General features: G+C 34.5%; 1 protein-coding gene and 1 long non-coding RNA gene across 2 annotated transcripts in view; both read left to right on the top strand.

Moving 5' to 3' along the window:
- The window catches only part of LOC130245446 (uncharacterized), a 42725-nt gene that overhangs the window by 1633 nt on the left and 26520 nt on the right, over positions 1 to 14572 (top strand). Inside the window, exon 3 of the long non-coding RNA XR_008839330.1 lies at positions 442 to 643. This is a non-coding gene — a long non-coding RNA (uncharacterized LOC130245446). The remainder of the gene's footprint in view (positions 1 to 441; positions 644 to 14572) is intronic.
- foxl1 (forkhead box L1) lies at positions 8369 to 10488 on the top strand. The gene has a single exon (XM_056478126.1). It carries the CDS (start codon positions 8709 to 8711, stop codon positions 9789 to 9791), a length of 1083 nt encoding a protein of 360 aa, XP_056334101.1. The 5' UTR covers positions 8369 to 8708; the 3' UTR covers positions 9792 to 10488.

The raw sequence follows: 14572 nt of genomic DNA, 5'->3' as shown, positions 1-14572 counted from the left end.
AGTCTAGGTGCATATAGGCTATTGGATAAACTCAAACAATAATGTTTGAGTGTGTTTGTTTACCAGCACTGGGAGTTCATGAATGCCACACTCCGTGCTGGGTTCCGGCTGGAAGGGCTTCCACTGCATAAAACATGTTCCAAAGAAATCGGTGGTTCGTTAAACTGTGGCAAGCCCTGATAAATCAGGGACTAGGCCAAAGGAAAATGAGTGAGTGATGTGCAGCACTGCTCTTTCTCCCCTTAAAAGCTACATTTTGAAGCAGAGAAACTTACACATTCACTATCAGAACACCACACTTACTTTTGAGGCAAATGACAGGCCTTCAGACTTTCAGCATCTTCAAGATTTTTAACACATTTGCCTTAAGTATTAGTGTAGATTGATTTATTTGTACACCTGAAAAAAATGCTGTTATTAGAGAAATCATTTTTTCAACAGGTATAAAGCAGTATACTGCACTTCTCATGTCTTATGGACTCCTCAAACTGACAGACTGTCACACAACTGTAATGGAAAGTCAATGGACATCAAGCCTGTGAAGTATTTAGTTATAAAAGACATTTGCTTTCTTCAATGGTAAAGCCGAAGACCCTGCGTCTACCAAATTCAGTTCTTCTGGTTGAGAGATGCACAAACTCAGGTAATTCACCCATGCTTAATATCTCTCTCTATTAGCTCAAATCTATTTTAAGTTTCCATTATACCTTTAAACTGTTGCTGGAATTATTAATGTAGGCTTGAGATCAAAATGCATAAGAAATCAGTCCACACAAGAGTTTTATTGTCTCCTTTTTGAAATCTGCCCCCCCCCCACTGACTCTTTTGCCACCTCATACACCCCCACACTCTCCTCATAACTTACTTACTTTATACTCCCTATAATCACTTCACTATTTACTATTTGCACATTCATCGCACTTCATTGCACTAATTCATTTTGAATTGTGAATATACTCACTGTACATGTACATTTGTAATTATGTTCATATCTATCTGCACACTTCTGATTATTAATAGCAGCCTGTACATATATTCATCTATTGTAAATCTCTGTTCATAGCTAATACAACCTGAATATAATGTTGATAGTACATCCAACTGTAAATATCACTATAGTTGTTCTATAACTGCACTTTATAACTTATACCTATATCCTGCACTTCCTGCTATTGCACTGCTGGTTAGACCTAAACTGCATTGTGTTGCTTTGTACTTGTACATGTGTAAAGACAATAAAGTTGAATCTACTCTAATATGATAACAAAAACAACATCCGACAAATGAAATACAACATCTGAACAATGTCTTGAGGTGTTTTAGCCATACACTGCAATAAATGCTGGGTTCCACACAATTGATTTGCATTAGGACAGCATGAAGGAATTAAGTTAACTCATTAGTTTTACAAATTTAAGTGGATTAAATATAAAACAATTAAGTTGTCCTCCCCAAAACTAAAGTATTCTGTTGTTTAAGCTACATTTAAATAAGTTTAAACAAGCATCATTTTTTTTTTGAGTCAGTAAAATTGAAATAATGGACTCTTGCTGATTGAATTATTTTTAAAAAATGCATCACACACTGAAAAAAATTATTCAAAGATGATTCCTTGCATTTACTCAATTTTTTTTACGTTAAGTGGTTGTAAACTATTTATTTGGGCTGAATTTAAACAAACAAATTAAGTTGAACATTGCTTAATTTAATTTGTTTGTTTAAATTCAACACAATAAAATTGTTTGCAACAGTTTAGCATGCAACACTTTTTTCAGTGCACTGTGGATGCATCATCATCTCAGGTGTGCTTTAGTTTCTAATTATTTAACGGCCCATCATCAGTTATTCTTTACAATATAGTAAGTAGCAATTGTTATTGATATTGCAGTCAAATGTAACAGTTTTTCAATCAGTTTGGATTACAGGCTTTTAAAAAAGAGCACCAATATATAATGCTGCAAATAATTAAATAACGTTAATTAGGTCTACTGTGCTTGTCAAAGAGAAAGATATGGATCTGCTTTGATAGGAACAAAGATGAAAGTTATGTTTTTGTCTATTCCTGCCGAAGGCTAGTTCTGAAAATCAAGCTAAATCAATAAATCGAGCTTTGGGTCACATACAGGAAAAGCCACACCAATGAACACAGTAATTTGACATGGTTGTAGATTGAGAACTCTGATAAAAAAGCCACCAGATGGCGTCATTTATTGAAGGCCTCGAATGACTTGAAAGACCTTGCGTAACAACAGGTGACGGCAAATCGTGCTGAGATCATTTAATGTCAAAAATATCAAAATGTTCAGAGAATATATTTCTCTTCTGTGTGTAATTGAATTGAAATCTTCTGTGAGTTTAGCTTTATTTGTCATAAGGTCATCTGAAAGGTTTTAGCGTCCTGCATGAATCCTTGTGTGTATACAATACAATAAACCAAAGTAAAAGAGATTTAACAATATGCTTATGCGTGCGAATACAATATCAACAAATCTCAAATGCTGAAGAGTTTTTATCTTGAGTGATCTGAAAAATCAAATGTTTAAAGGAAAATTGTGTGTATATACGTTTACGATTTAGATGACTTAAGGTTAACAAAGCTCCTCCTAAACCGTCTTGCTTTGGTCACATGCCAGTTTATGTGCGGTACAGTGTGTGCATGTTTTCTGAAAGTTTGTATATGTAACAAACTATTGTTTATTTACTATATGAATCATGCTTTTGTGTGTCTGCGCAAACCCCATTTAACCCCATATTGTCCCACTGGGCCGTTTCCCGTAATTAGGTAGCTTTGTAAGTAGCTTTGTAAACAACAACTGTCCAAATAGAATGAAAGATAAATTCTTCTGAAAGCTCTTCTGAACGGCATGCAATATATTCACATTTGACATGAATTGATTGAAAAGGCAGAACGAGATGCTGTGAATGATTTGCGAAAGCTCTGTGAATAATTTGACTTTCTCTGCACCAATAGCCCAGATCAAAACTCCAATTACATTGTTTGTGGAAACATTGTTGGCCCTGATTTTATTTATTGTGTTTGGTAACAAACCTTGCCAGTCTGTTTCGCAGGGTTTGTTTTTATCCGGCAGATGGGAACACGATGAATAAAACAAAGCATAAGGAATTTTAACACATGTTGCTAACGGTTAAAAATAACAGAAAAATCTGTGTCTACTTATACAAACAATCAAAAACCACATTTCTCTCCTTGTTGATTTGAGAAGACAGATGCTGAAGGAAGACAACTCAAATAAAATGGTAATAGTTTTAAAAGTTGTCAATAATGATGCAATATATTGTGGACATATAAATTGGATCATTTTTGATCAAACACAAAAAAGGCCATGCTCTTTTTGTTGAAAGTAAAATAATACAATATAGATATTTTTTTAACACTTTACTGTAAGTTTGCATTAGTTAATGTTAGTTAAAGCATTTGCTAACATGTACAAACAATTAAATATACATTTGTTACAGTGTTTGTTCATGTTAGTTAACATTAGTTAATGAAAATACAGTTGTTCATTGTTATGCCATGGTCACACTAGAGGTTGTGCGAAATTCTGCATGGCTGTGAGAGCTTAACGTGCTGCAATTTAAGAAAACAGATGCAATTACAAAAAACACCAGCAAATTAAGAAAAGATCTTCATCCGTTTGACAGCACACAGGCTGCAAATCCTCACAACGCATGCACATTAAAAACATGCTGCAAAAACATGCTGCATTTTCCCACAACACAAACATTAATAAAACGTGCTGCATTTTCTCACAACACAAACATTAATAAAACGTGCTGCATTTTCCCACAACACAAACATTAATAAAACGTGCTGCATTTTCTCACAACACAAACATTAATAAAACGTGCTGCATTTTCCCACAACACAAACATTTATAAAACATGCTGCATTTTCTCACAACACAAACCTTAATAAAACGTGCTGCATTTTCCCACAACACAAACATTAATAAAACGTGCTGCATTTTCTCACAACACAAACATAAATAAAACATGCTGCATTTTCTCACAACACAAACATTAATAATACGTGCTGCATTTTCTCACAACACAAACATTAATAAAACGTGCTGCATTTACCCACAACACAAACATTTATAAAACGTGCTGCATTTCCTCACAACACAAACCTTAATAAAACGTGCTGCATTTTCTCACAACACAAACATTAATAAAACGTGCTGCATTTCCTCACAACACAAACATTTATAAAACGTGCTGCATTTTCTCACAACACAAACCTTAATAAAACGTGCTGCATTTTCTCACAACACAAACATTAATAAAACGTGCTGCATTTCCTCACAACACAAACATTTATAAAACGTGCTGCATTTTCTCACAACACAAACCTTAATAAAACGTGCTGCATTTTCTCACAACACAAACATTAATAAAACGTGCTGCATTTCCTCACAACACAAACATTTATAAAACGTGCTGCATTTCCTCACAACACAAACCTTAATAAAACGTGCTGCATTTTCTCACAACACAAACATTAATAAAATGTACTGCATTTTCGCACAACACAAACATTTATAAAACTCGCTACGTTTTCTTACAACACAAAAAGAACAGAACACAACGAATATGGTTTAAGGGAACCCAAAAACATGACGGACACTGCTGTACCGTGACTATTGCTCAGTAAAGTTGTAGGTGATCTTTGAAAGATGAGGTTTTTTTTCGTTTAATATCCAGATTCCCATGTCTTTAGTATTTATTAGCTTAAATAACCATAACCTAAATAGCTGGGTCCATCACGTTTTAGAGTCTCCTTAAACATTTTTGTTGTGATGTCAGAAAATGCAGCGAATTTTATTATTTGTTTGCTATGAAAGTGATGAAAATGCAGCATGTTTGTGTTGTGAGGATTTGCAGCATGTAACAATGATAAGCTCTGGACTTTTATACTCTATATTGACCTTAGAGCCAATCACAGAGGACAAATGTGCAACAATTGGAATCTAAAAGTGTGTTGATATTAGAGATGCACTGAATTTTCGGACACCAAAAATGTATCTGCCGAAAATATTATGCCATTTAATGGACCCTCTAATTTTTGTGGCTTCAGTCATTGCAGGTATACTCTTTTTAAATCTGGAAGCATTAACAACTGATAGCGAAATATACAGTTGAAGTCAGATTTATTAGCCCCCCTGTTTATTTTTTCCCCAATTTCTGTTTTACAGACAGAAGATTTTTTTCAGCACATTTCTAAACATAATAGTTTTAATAACTCATTTCTAATAACTGATTTATTTTATCTTTGCCATTATGACAGTAAATAATATTTGACTAGATATTTTTCAAGACACTTCTATACAGCTTAAAGTGACATTTAAAGGCTTAACTAGGTTAATTAGATTAACAAGGCAGGTTAGGGTAATTAGGCAAGTTATTGTATAATGATGGTTTGCTCTGTAGACTATGGAAAAAATCAGCTTAAAGGGGCTAATAATAATGACCTTAAAATGTTTTAAAAAAAATAAAAACTGCTTTTATTCTAGCCGAAATAAAACAAATAAGACTTTCTTCAGAATAAAAAATATTATCAGACATACTGTGAAAATTTCCTTGATCTGTTAAGGGGGGCTGATAATTTTGACGTCAACTGTATATCGTTATTGTTCAATATGGAAAATAATTATCGAGATTTAATTTTTGACTTATTGCACAGCCTTAAATGGAAATCTATGGGGCAAAAAGAGCAGTGTGACCGTGGCTTTAGGTCGTTACGTTGCATTAACTTATGTTAACAAGCATGAATTTGGATGTTAACAATGTTAATGTTGAACTATGATTAATAAATGCTGTATTGTTCATGTTAGTAAATACATTAACTAATGAAACCTTATTATAAAGTGTGAGTGATATTTCAGACCTGTTAAATGAATACAGCAACCCATCTATACGATTAAGCAACCTTCTTATGTGCTTTACAGCAAGTATAGGACCTACAGTATAACTTATTGCGTACTGCTTGTGTGTCTGGATTTTTAGTCTAAAACTTTATGAATCACCATCTTCAGAGGGACAGTACAAACTCAGGAAAAAAAAACTTTTAAGTTTATCCACAGAAACCTCCAAATGCGTAATGTAATCACAGGCCAGCTGTGTGCACTTGTAAAGTTGTTATAATCCCTCTCGGTCCTATAAACAGGAAAATACATAATATAAAGCATCATGCGTGCATCCACAAATAATACAGTTTATCCTAATGCCCTGCCAAGTTTTCCTTTTTTGGATATCAGTGGTCTTTCATCTATTGTTAGCAAACTGATAAGATTTTATGTGATACAGTAAGGAATGGATATTCTGTTAACATGGTGTTATATAAGCAGTTGTATTTGCCAGAACCTAACTGTAAAAATATACTGATAATATTACAAGTGTTAGGCTACATCATTACTTTTTAGTCTAAATTCAATATTACTACCCTGTTTTAAGTCCTGTAGTTTGTTATTGTAAAATACACTTTAAAGCACATGCGAACTCCAATCCATAAAAATTAGATTTTGATTTATCTGTATTTTATATTTTGCTCTGCTTTGTATTTTAGGGCTAACAGAAAGGTCTGTGTGAAAGACCACAGCATGTCTTAAAGTTCAGAATAGAAAGAGCATGTGATCAGCAGAAGGCACCATAACATGCAATAGAATTAAAATAAAACATAAAACACTACTGATAACTGATGAACTTTTTAATAAAAGATAAACATTAAACCAATCAACATTTGTTCAAGGAACTCTAGAATTAGCCTACCATTTGTTATTTTGTTATTATTCATAGAAATTCTTATTTTACTTAGAAACACTGTTTAAAAGTACATTTTGGCCTTTAGATAGAATTAAAATAGATGAATTATTAGATAGGGCTGCATGGTGGCACAGTGGGTAGCACTTTCACCTCACAGCAAGAAGGTTGCTGGTTCAAGCCTCGGCTGGGTCAGTTGGCAATTCTGTGTGGAGTTTGCATGTTCTCCCCCTGTTAGCGTGGGCTTCCTCCGGGTGCTCCGGTTGCCCCGCACAGTCCACAGACATGCGGTATAGGTGAATTGGGTAGGCTAAATTGTCTGTATGTGTGTGTGTGAATGAGTGTGTATGGATGTTTCCCAGAGGTTGCAGCTGGAAGAGCATCTGCTGCGTAAAACATATGCTGGATATCTTGGCGGTTCATTCCGCTGTGGCAACCCCAGATTAATAAAGGGACTAAGCCGAAAAGAAAATGAATGAATTATTAGATAATTCATATTTTGTACATCTATTATTATCTATTATTATATTTGTATTATTATTTTGTAAAAAATATATTAATGGATTCAGCAAAATTAGTGAATAATAAAAGACAAATAAATGTGACGATTTCTGCAGGAAAATTTGTAAATACTGTTTTCCTCATTAGTCTTATGCTACTTATTTTTTTTAAACCAATGCAATATTTATTTTACTCATAACTTTCTGTAAATGTTTCTTACTTAAATGCACATTTTATATACTTTTTACAAAATTTTCAAAATAGTTCTATGTATTTTAACAGCAGTGTATTTTAATTAATATTGCAAATTAATTGGTGCAGTGCAGATTTTATTCCATTTATTCATTTTCAGCTTAGACCCTTTATTAATCCGGGGTCGCCACAGCGGAATGAACCGCCAACTTATCCAGCACATGTTTTATGCAGCGGATGTTTTACTTCCATCTGCAACCCATCTCTGTGTGGAGATCCATCCACATTCATACACTACGGACAATTTAGCCTAGCCAATTCACCTGTACCCTATGTCTTTGACATGTGGGGGAAACCGGAGCACCCAGAGGAAACCCATGAGATCGCAAACTCCACTCAGCAGCGCCAATTAACCCCAGCCGAAGCTCGAACCAGCGACCTTCTTGCTGTGAGGCGACAGCACTACCTACTGCGTTGCCTCAGATTTTATTTATACAGATTTATACAGATTTTATATATATTTTATTTATATGTTGTCACTTTTTTTTAACTGTCAATTTTAAATGAAAATTGCAATTTAGTTGCATATTTATAGACAAACAATGTCATTCACTGTCGTTAAAGTTGTAACAGATTATTCTAAAACAAAAATATTAAAAAATATGTATTTAGCAAATATGTGAATGTCACTTAAGGCATCCACCCTCTGAATTGCAACGAAATTAAGCTGTTTTCCTTTACATAGCCTGCTTTGTTTTCTTTTCTTGCAACCCAAAGCAACTCCCAGAAAGAACTCTGTCGTGTTTGCTTGTTCTCTCTGTGCGAGCAACTTTCAGCGTTAAGGGTGGACGTGATATTTCAAACATCAGATCAGTGCGTTTATGTATTGGGTGCCCGGAAATTTTTCCAAATAAACACAGCTTGATTCAACTTGGGTGGGCAGACTTATCAACAGACTAATTCTATAAACAAATGAAGGAATAACCGAGCACACCATTGGCTGGTAGGGCAGGGGACACGCGGAGGGAGAGAGAGACTCGAGGCTTTCGGCAATGAAATTTTAATTAATGTGGGTGGGCTGAGGGAACACAACGAGTGTTTATCATAGACAATTTATTTTCCAGCGCTAAGTCAACATAAAACAGCAAAACGGACAACAATTATTTAACATTTTGGACTCATGAAGCGGACACACCGGTGGCGATCTCCCCAGACTGAATCTGTCCTCCGAAGTCATGAGTTTATACCACAGCCCCGTGCCGCAGTCCGGCGTTGCTGCCTCGGCTCTCGGCCTGTCCGGTTCCTCCCTCATCTATGTGTACGGTGGCGAAGTTGGAGGCATCATCCCCGCGCTGGGATTCGCGTCCGGCCGGCAGGAGCCTCCGCAAAAACCCCCGTACAGCTACATCGCGCTCATCGCCATGGCAATCAAGAACGCGCCGGACAAGCGCGCGACCCTCAGCGGGATCTATCAGTTCATCATGGACCGCTTCCCGTATTATCACGACAACAAGCAGGGCTGGCAGAACTCAATCCGCCACAACCTCTCGCTCAACGACTGCTTCATAAAAGTGCCCAGAGAGAAGGGGCGACCGGGCAAAGGTAGCTATTGGACGCTGGACACCAAATGCCTGGACATGTTCGAGAACGGAAACTACCGACGGCGGAAGAGAAAGTGCAGGACTCAGGACACAGGTGACACTAAAGTCGGTCACAAGAGAACACGGGTGTCGAGCTCTAAACTCCATCAAGGTGCCCAATTGGAGAAAGTGTCTCCGCTCAAGCAAAATCCTGGAAGAGATATTAACGAGAAGCTAAACGACACCCAACCTCAAAACAAAGAGGAAAATGTAGCCTCAGAATCCGCCAAAGACTGGTGTTTGGCATCCTCGACCACACTTGGCTCCAACCCGAGATGCCCGACACCTGAACGGAGCAGCACGGTGGCCGTAAACACTCACACATCGCTTTCAAGCGCGCGCGGGACGCGGGTGCCCGTGAAGAGTGACACTGGACCCGCGCAAACTGGAGACGCCAAATCCAAAGAATCAAACCCAAGGAAAACAACAGACAAGGCGAAGGAGTTTAGCATTGACAGCATTCTGTCAAAAAAGGAGAACCAGTTTCAGCGGAGGTGCGCAGCTGCTGGAGGAGCCTCCGTGGAGTCCCGCGGTTACGCGCTCGCGTCCTCGCTCATCGCACACGCGCACCCACAGCTGTACCCGCGCGGATTCCCGCTCTGCTCCTACTTGTCTCTCACCTGTCCTGACAAAATACTGAGCTTCACAGAGAAAACGGATGAGAAACTATTCTTTTGATGACTCTTTTCTACCAAATAACTAGTTTTACTTGTGGAAAAAAAATCAGTGTTGGTAACATTCTGTCTTAAGCATATTTGTTTTTTTTTATTGGTGGCTAATTGCAAACAAAACCATACCAAATATCAACCCTTATGAAAACGAACCATGGTTTTACCACAAAAGAAATAAACAAAAAAGGTGTTTAATCTATAGTATATTAACCATGATTTTCTAGACTAACCATAGATTAATCACATATTTGTAGTAAAATTGTGTTTTTACAAATGGCAATAAAAAGCATGGTTGCTACACTTTTACTGTAACGATACCATGGTTAATTATCATAAGGGGAAGATAGTTTTATCTTCATCTATTATTGTTGTCCTTATGGAATTCAACATGGGTGGCCACTCTGTAAACTGTAACAGTAGTTAATTATGATGATGTGTGCACTATGATCAAGAACGCACTCATTGCAAACCATCCCGAACACAGATGTCTTTGCTAATGTTTATATGAACAAGGGTTTTATACATTCCTTTTAGCGGCTACTTGAAAAATTGCTGTTGTTCCTGTCCTCCCCTACAACTTAAACTAGATAGACAAAAACTCAAAGTTGATTTACTGCTTAAACATTCACCTGTGGGAAGAAAACATTGATTTGTATTGTGGACGATCTGAGAACTTAATTTTTCAAATAAACGAGTAGAAGTGACACTTTGTTGACATTAACTCACACAAAACAGTGTATTTTAAATGAATAAATTAGGGGATTTTTTTCTGTTCATAGTCTATATATCTTAAGCACTTGTTGCAGTGAATCCACCGCATGTATTTCTTGCCACCATATATAGCCATAAGTGGTTTTTGAGCTGAAAGGTCTAAGCCTCACTGAGTGCAAATCAGGAATGCTTGTGGAAATAAATAAGGAACTCACATCCACAAGCATTTCCTGTGTATAGGATTCTTTTGGTCAGACGTGTAAATAGAGCGTCATCCATCTGAAGGTTTGTAGAGAGAAAGAGACTACATCTCTCAATCTGCTGCCTCCATCTGTCCTCCTCTTCACAGATGGGCTCCTTAGATGGAGCAGTCGAGGGCTCTGCTGGATCACAGCCCTGCGTTTGCCATCCATGACCATAATGAAACACTGTCTGCTCCCTCCAAGGTGATCTTTAAGGAGAATATTTGAGAATATTTGAATTTATGGATGGCATCATTTATAATATTGAGGAATTATATGGATATTTATTTTGAGAATTATTTTAATAGATTTAGTGATTTAAATCAGAAAAAAGCTGGTGTAAAATAGTTCAGTAGCCATTTCTGATCCCCCCCAACACTTACACACTATATGTCAAATGCATACAAATAATCTGTGTAATTGCATCCTTTATATTGTTAGATAATTGTGCCTTCAAGTGTCATAATGTATTGGAATACTATATTATTAATTATTAATAATGCTTAAGAATGAATATTAACAACATTATCCCCCCCCCCCCCATGTAGATAGTAAAATTTAACTATCTACATAGTAAAGCTAATCTAAACTATTAACAATAGTTAATATATTATAAGAGTTATTATACAAAATATTAATAAAAGTAATAGTATTACTCAATTATATTATAATATAATAGACTTTAAAAATAGAAATTAAGCTAAATGAATAAAGTACAATTCAAAATAATAACACAAACATAAAAAATGACAAACAATATAACTAAATTAACATGAAAATAGAAAATACAAAAAGGAAAAAACTAATTCAACCATGAATAAAATAATACAATTGAATAAAAATGTAATAAAAACCTATTTTACCATAATACTATAAGCACCATTTTGACTTAAAAATATAAATTTAAACTAATACTTAATACAACTTGTAAAAAACACAAACAATAAATATAAATATAGACACATTAAAAATACAAATAAAATAACAAAAAATGCATAAATATCAAAATTAAATAGCAAAAATACAAAAATAATAACTAATAATTTAAACATGAATAAAAAGTATTCAGACTATTTTTAAAAATAATAGTACTTCAGTGTAACTATTAAAACAATTTTAAATTAAGAAAATTATAAAAACATTCAAACTAATATTAATATTTTAATTAATAAATTTCACTAGAACTTCATCTTTGTTAAGCTACTTTGACACAATCTGCATTGTAAAAAGCGATTGAAATAAAGATAAAAACTGCAATAGTGATACAGTATACAACATTCAACATACAAAACAACTGTGAAACTGTTTCATTTATAAATTGTTGATTTAATTACTACAATATACTATATTATACTTCACTACAAAAAACTAAAATTATTAATAAAAAAGGAATATTAACAACACTATTACTAATGACCCCCCCCCCCCAAAAAAAAAAAAAAAAAATCTGAACCTAAACCTAAAAATTTAACGAAAGTTAAAATGGAAAATCTACATATTAAAGCTAATTAAAAACTATTAACAAGAGTAGTTATTATACAATATAATAATAATATTACCTCAATCATATTATAACATACTACACTTCAAAAATATAGTCTGAAAAAGTACAATTCAGACTAATAATTAAAATAAAAATTTACTAGAACTTTGACACAATCTATTTTTAACATTTAACTAAAGTTAAAATGGAAAATCACATCACGGTGGCGCAGTGGGTAGCACGATCGCCTCACAACAAGAAGGTCGCTGGTTCAAGCTTGGCTGGGCCAGTTGCCATTTCTGTGTGGAGTTTGCATGTTCTCCTGTGTTCGTGTGGGTTTCCTTCGGGTGCTCCAGTTTCCCCCACAGTCAAAAGACATGCGCTGTAGGTGAATTGAATAAGCTAAAATGGCCATAGTGGATGAGTGTGTATGGGTGTTTCCCAGTGATGTGTTGCAGCTGAAAGAACAATAAAACATATGCTGGATGAGTTGGCAGTTCATTCCACTGTGGCGACCCTGATTAATAAAGGTACTAAGCTGAAAAGAAAATGAATGAATTAATAAAATGGAAAATCTACATATTAAAGCTAATCTTAACTATTAACAAAAAAGTAGCTATTATACAAAATAATAATCAAAATAATAGTACCTCAATTATATTATAACATAGTTATAATATTAAGCTAAGTAAATAATTTACAATTCACAAACATAAAAAATTACTAAAGATATATCTAAATTAACACAAAAAATGTAAAATACAAAAAAGAAAACCTAATTGAACCATAAATAAAATTGAATAAAAATCTAATAAAAACCTATTCCACCAAGATACTATAACAATATTATTGACTTAAATTGACTTACTTTTACTAATACTAACTTGTAAACAAAAAACACAAACAATAAATATAAAATCTATATAGACACATTAAAAATTAATAAAACTAATAAAAATGTCTAAATATTAGAATTAAATTGCAAAACTAATTCAAACTTGAGTAAAAAGTAGAATTCAGACTATTGACAAAAACAGTACTACTTCAGTGGAACAATAGAAACTATTTTATATTAAGAAAATTATAAAAACATTTAAACTAATTGTTACAACATAAGAGAGACAATGTGGACTAGGTAAATCAAAAAGAGAAAATGATTTATTAACAAAAGGCATATCTAACAAAAGTATTTAAAGCAATCAAGTCAGTATAAATGGAAGTCAGTAGTGTAAAGTGTCTGTATAGTGAACTGAGCTCATGATCCAAAACAAACTAAAATAATCAAAACGCCAGGCAGGGAGGTCCGCCTAATCGAGCTCTCTTGTCATGTCAAATGTTGGACTCTTTATAGGAACTCCATAATGGGTCTCAGGTCAGATGACCCACCCACAAATCAGCAACCATGTAGGCTCTGCAAAAATCACAAAAACACAACCAAAATAGCCAGGTCCCACACAGGACCTAACAATAATAATAATATTTTAATTATTAAAATTTACTAGAACTTCATCTTTGTTAAGCTGCTTTGACACAATCTACATTGTAAAAAGTGCTAGAAATAAATAAAAAATAAAGATGAAAACTACAATAGCGATACTATGCAACATACAAAATAAAAGTTTGGGTTGAATTTTATCTATTTTCAGTTGAATTTCTGCAAAGATCCAGTTATGGAATACAGAAAATGCTGGATATCTGGCTAAACCAGCATCCGTTTGATTATTTTGGTAACCACAAAAGCAGTCTCACAGAAGGCCAGTGTTTTCTCAACAGCATGAAGCTGATGGAGGACAGAGCTGGATGAGAATTTTAATGACAACATTCTTCGTTTGTGTTCTGTCCTTCTCAAGCATTATATTAAAATAAACACTGAAAGAGAGATTATCTTCCTAAGTGTTTAAACTGTAAAAAAAAAAAATCACACCCAAGAGTGGATTGCTGCTTCTCTTTCATTTATTTTGACTGAAATTAGAGCACGGTTTCTGTGGCTGGAACCACAAGTGCTCTGCTGTGAAAGGAGCCAAATGAAGGTCCATTGACTATAAAGCAGAGGTCTGGCACATTTCTGTCACACAAACATGTATTGTTTGGCTGACTTGAAGTCAATGATAATCTGAAATATGATTACAGTTATGTTAGTAAAATGTTATGACATTTCAAGCTCATTCCTTGATGACAAAAGTAGCAATATTAAGATAAAGGTCACACTTTACAACAAGATTTTGTGAATATTAGGTTAAAGTATTCATGCTAACATGAAGTAAGAATGAACAATATGAGTACAGCATTTATTTATCATAGTTCAATATTTACAGATGCTTCATTCAAATCCAAAGTTGTGCTTGATAACAT

This window comes from Danio aesculapii, chromosome 18, assembly GCF_903798145.1.
Source record: "Danio aesculapii chromosome 18, fDanAes4.1, whole genome shotgun sequence".
Taxonomy (NCBI): Eukaryota; Metazoa; Chordata; class Actinopteri; order Cypriniformes; family Danionidae; genus Danio; species Danio aesculapii.
Note: the sequence above shows the minus strand (reverse complement) of the source record. Positions and strands in the feature narration are given on the sequence as shown.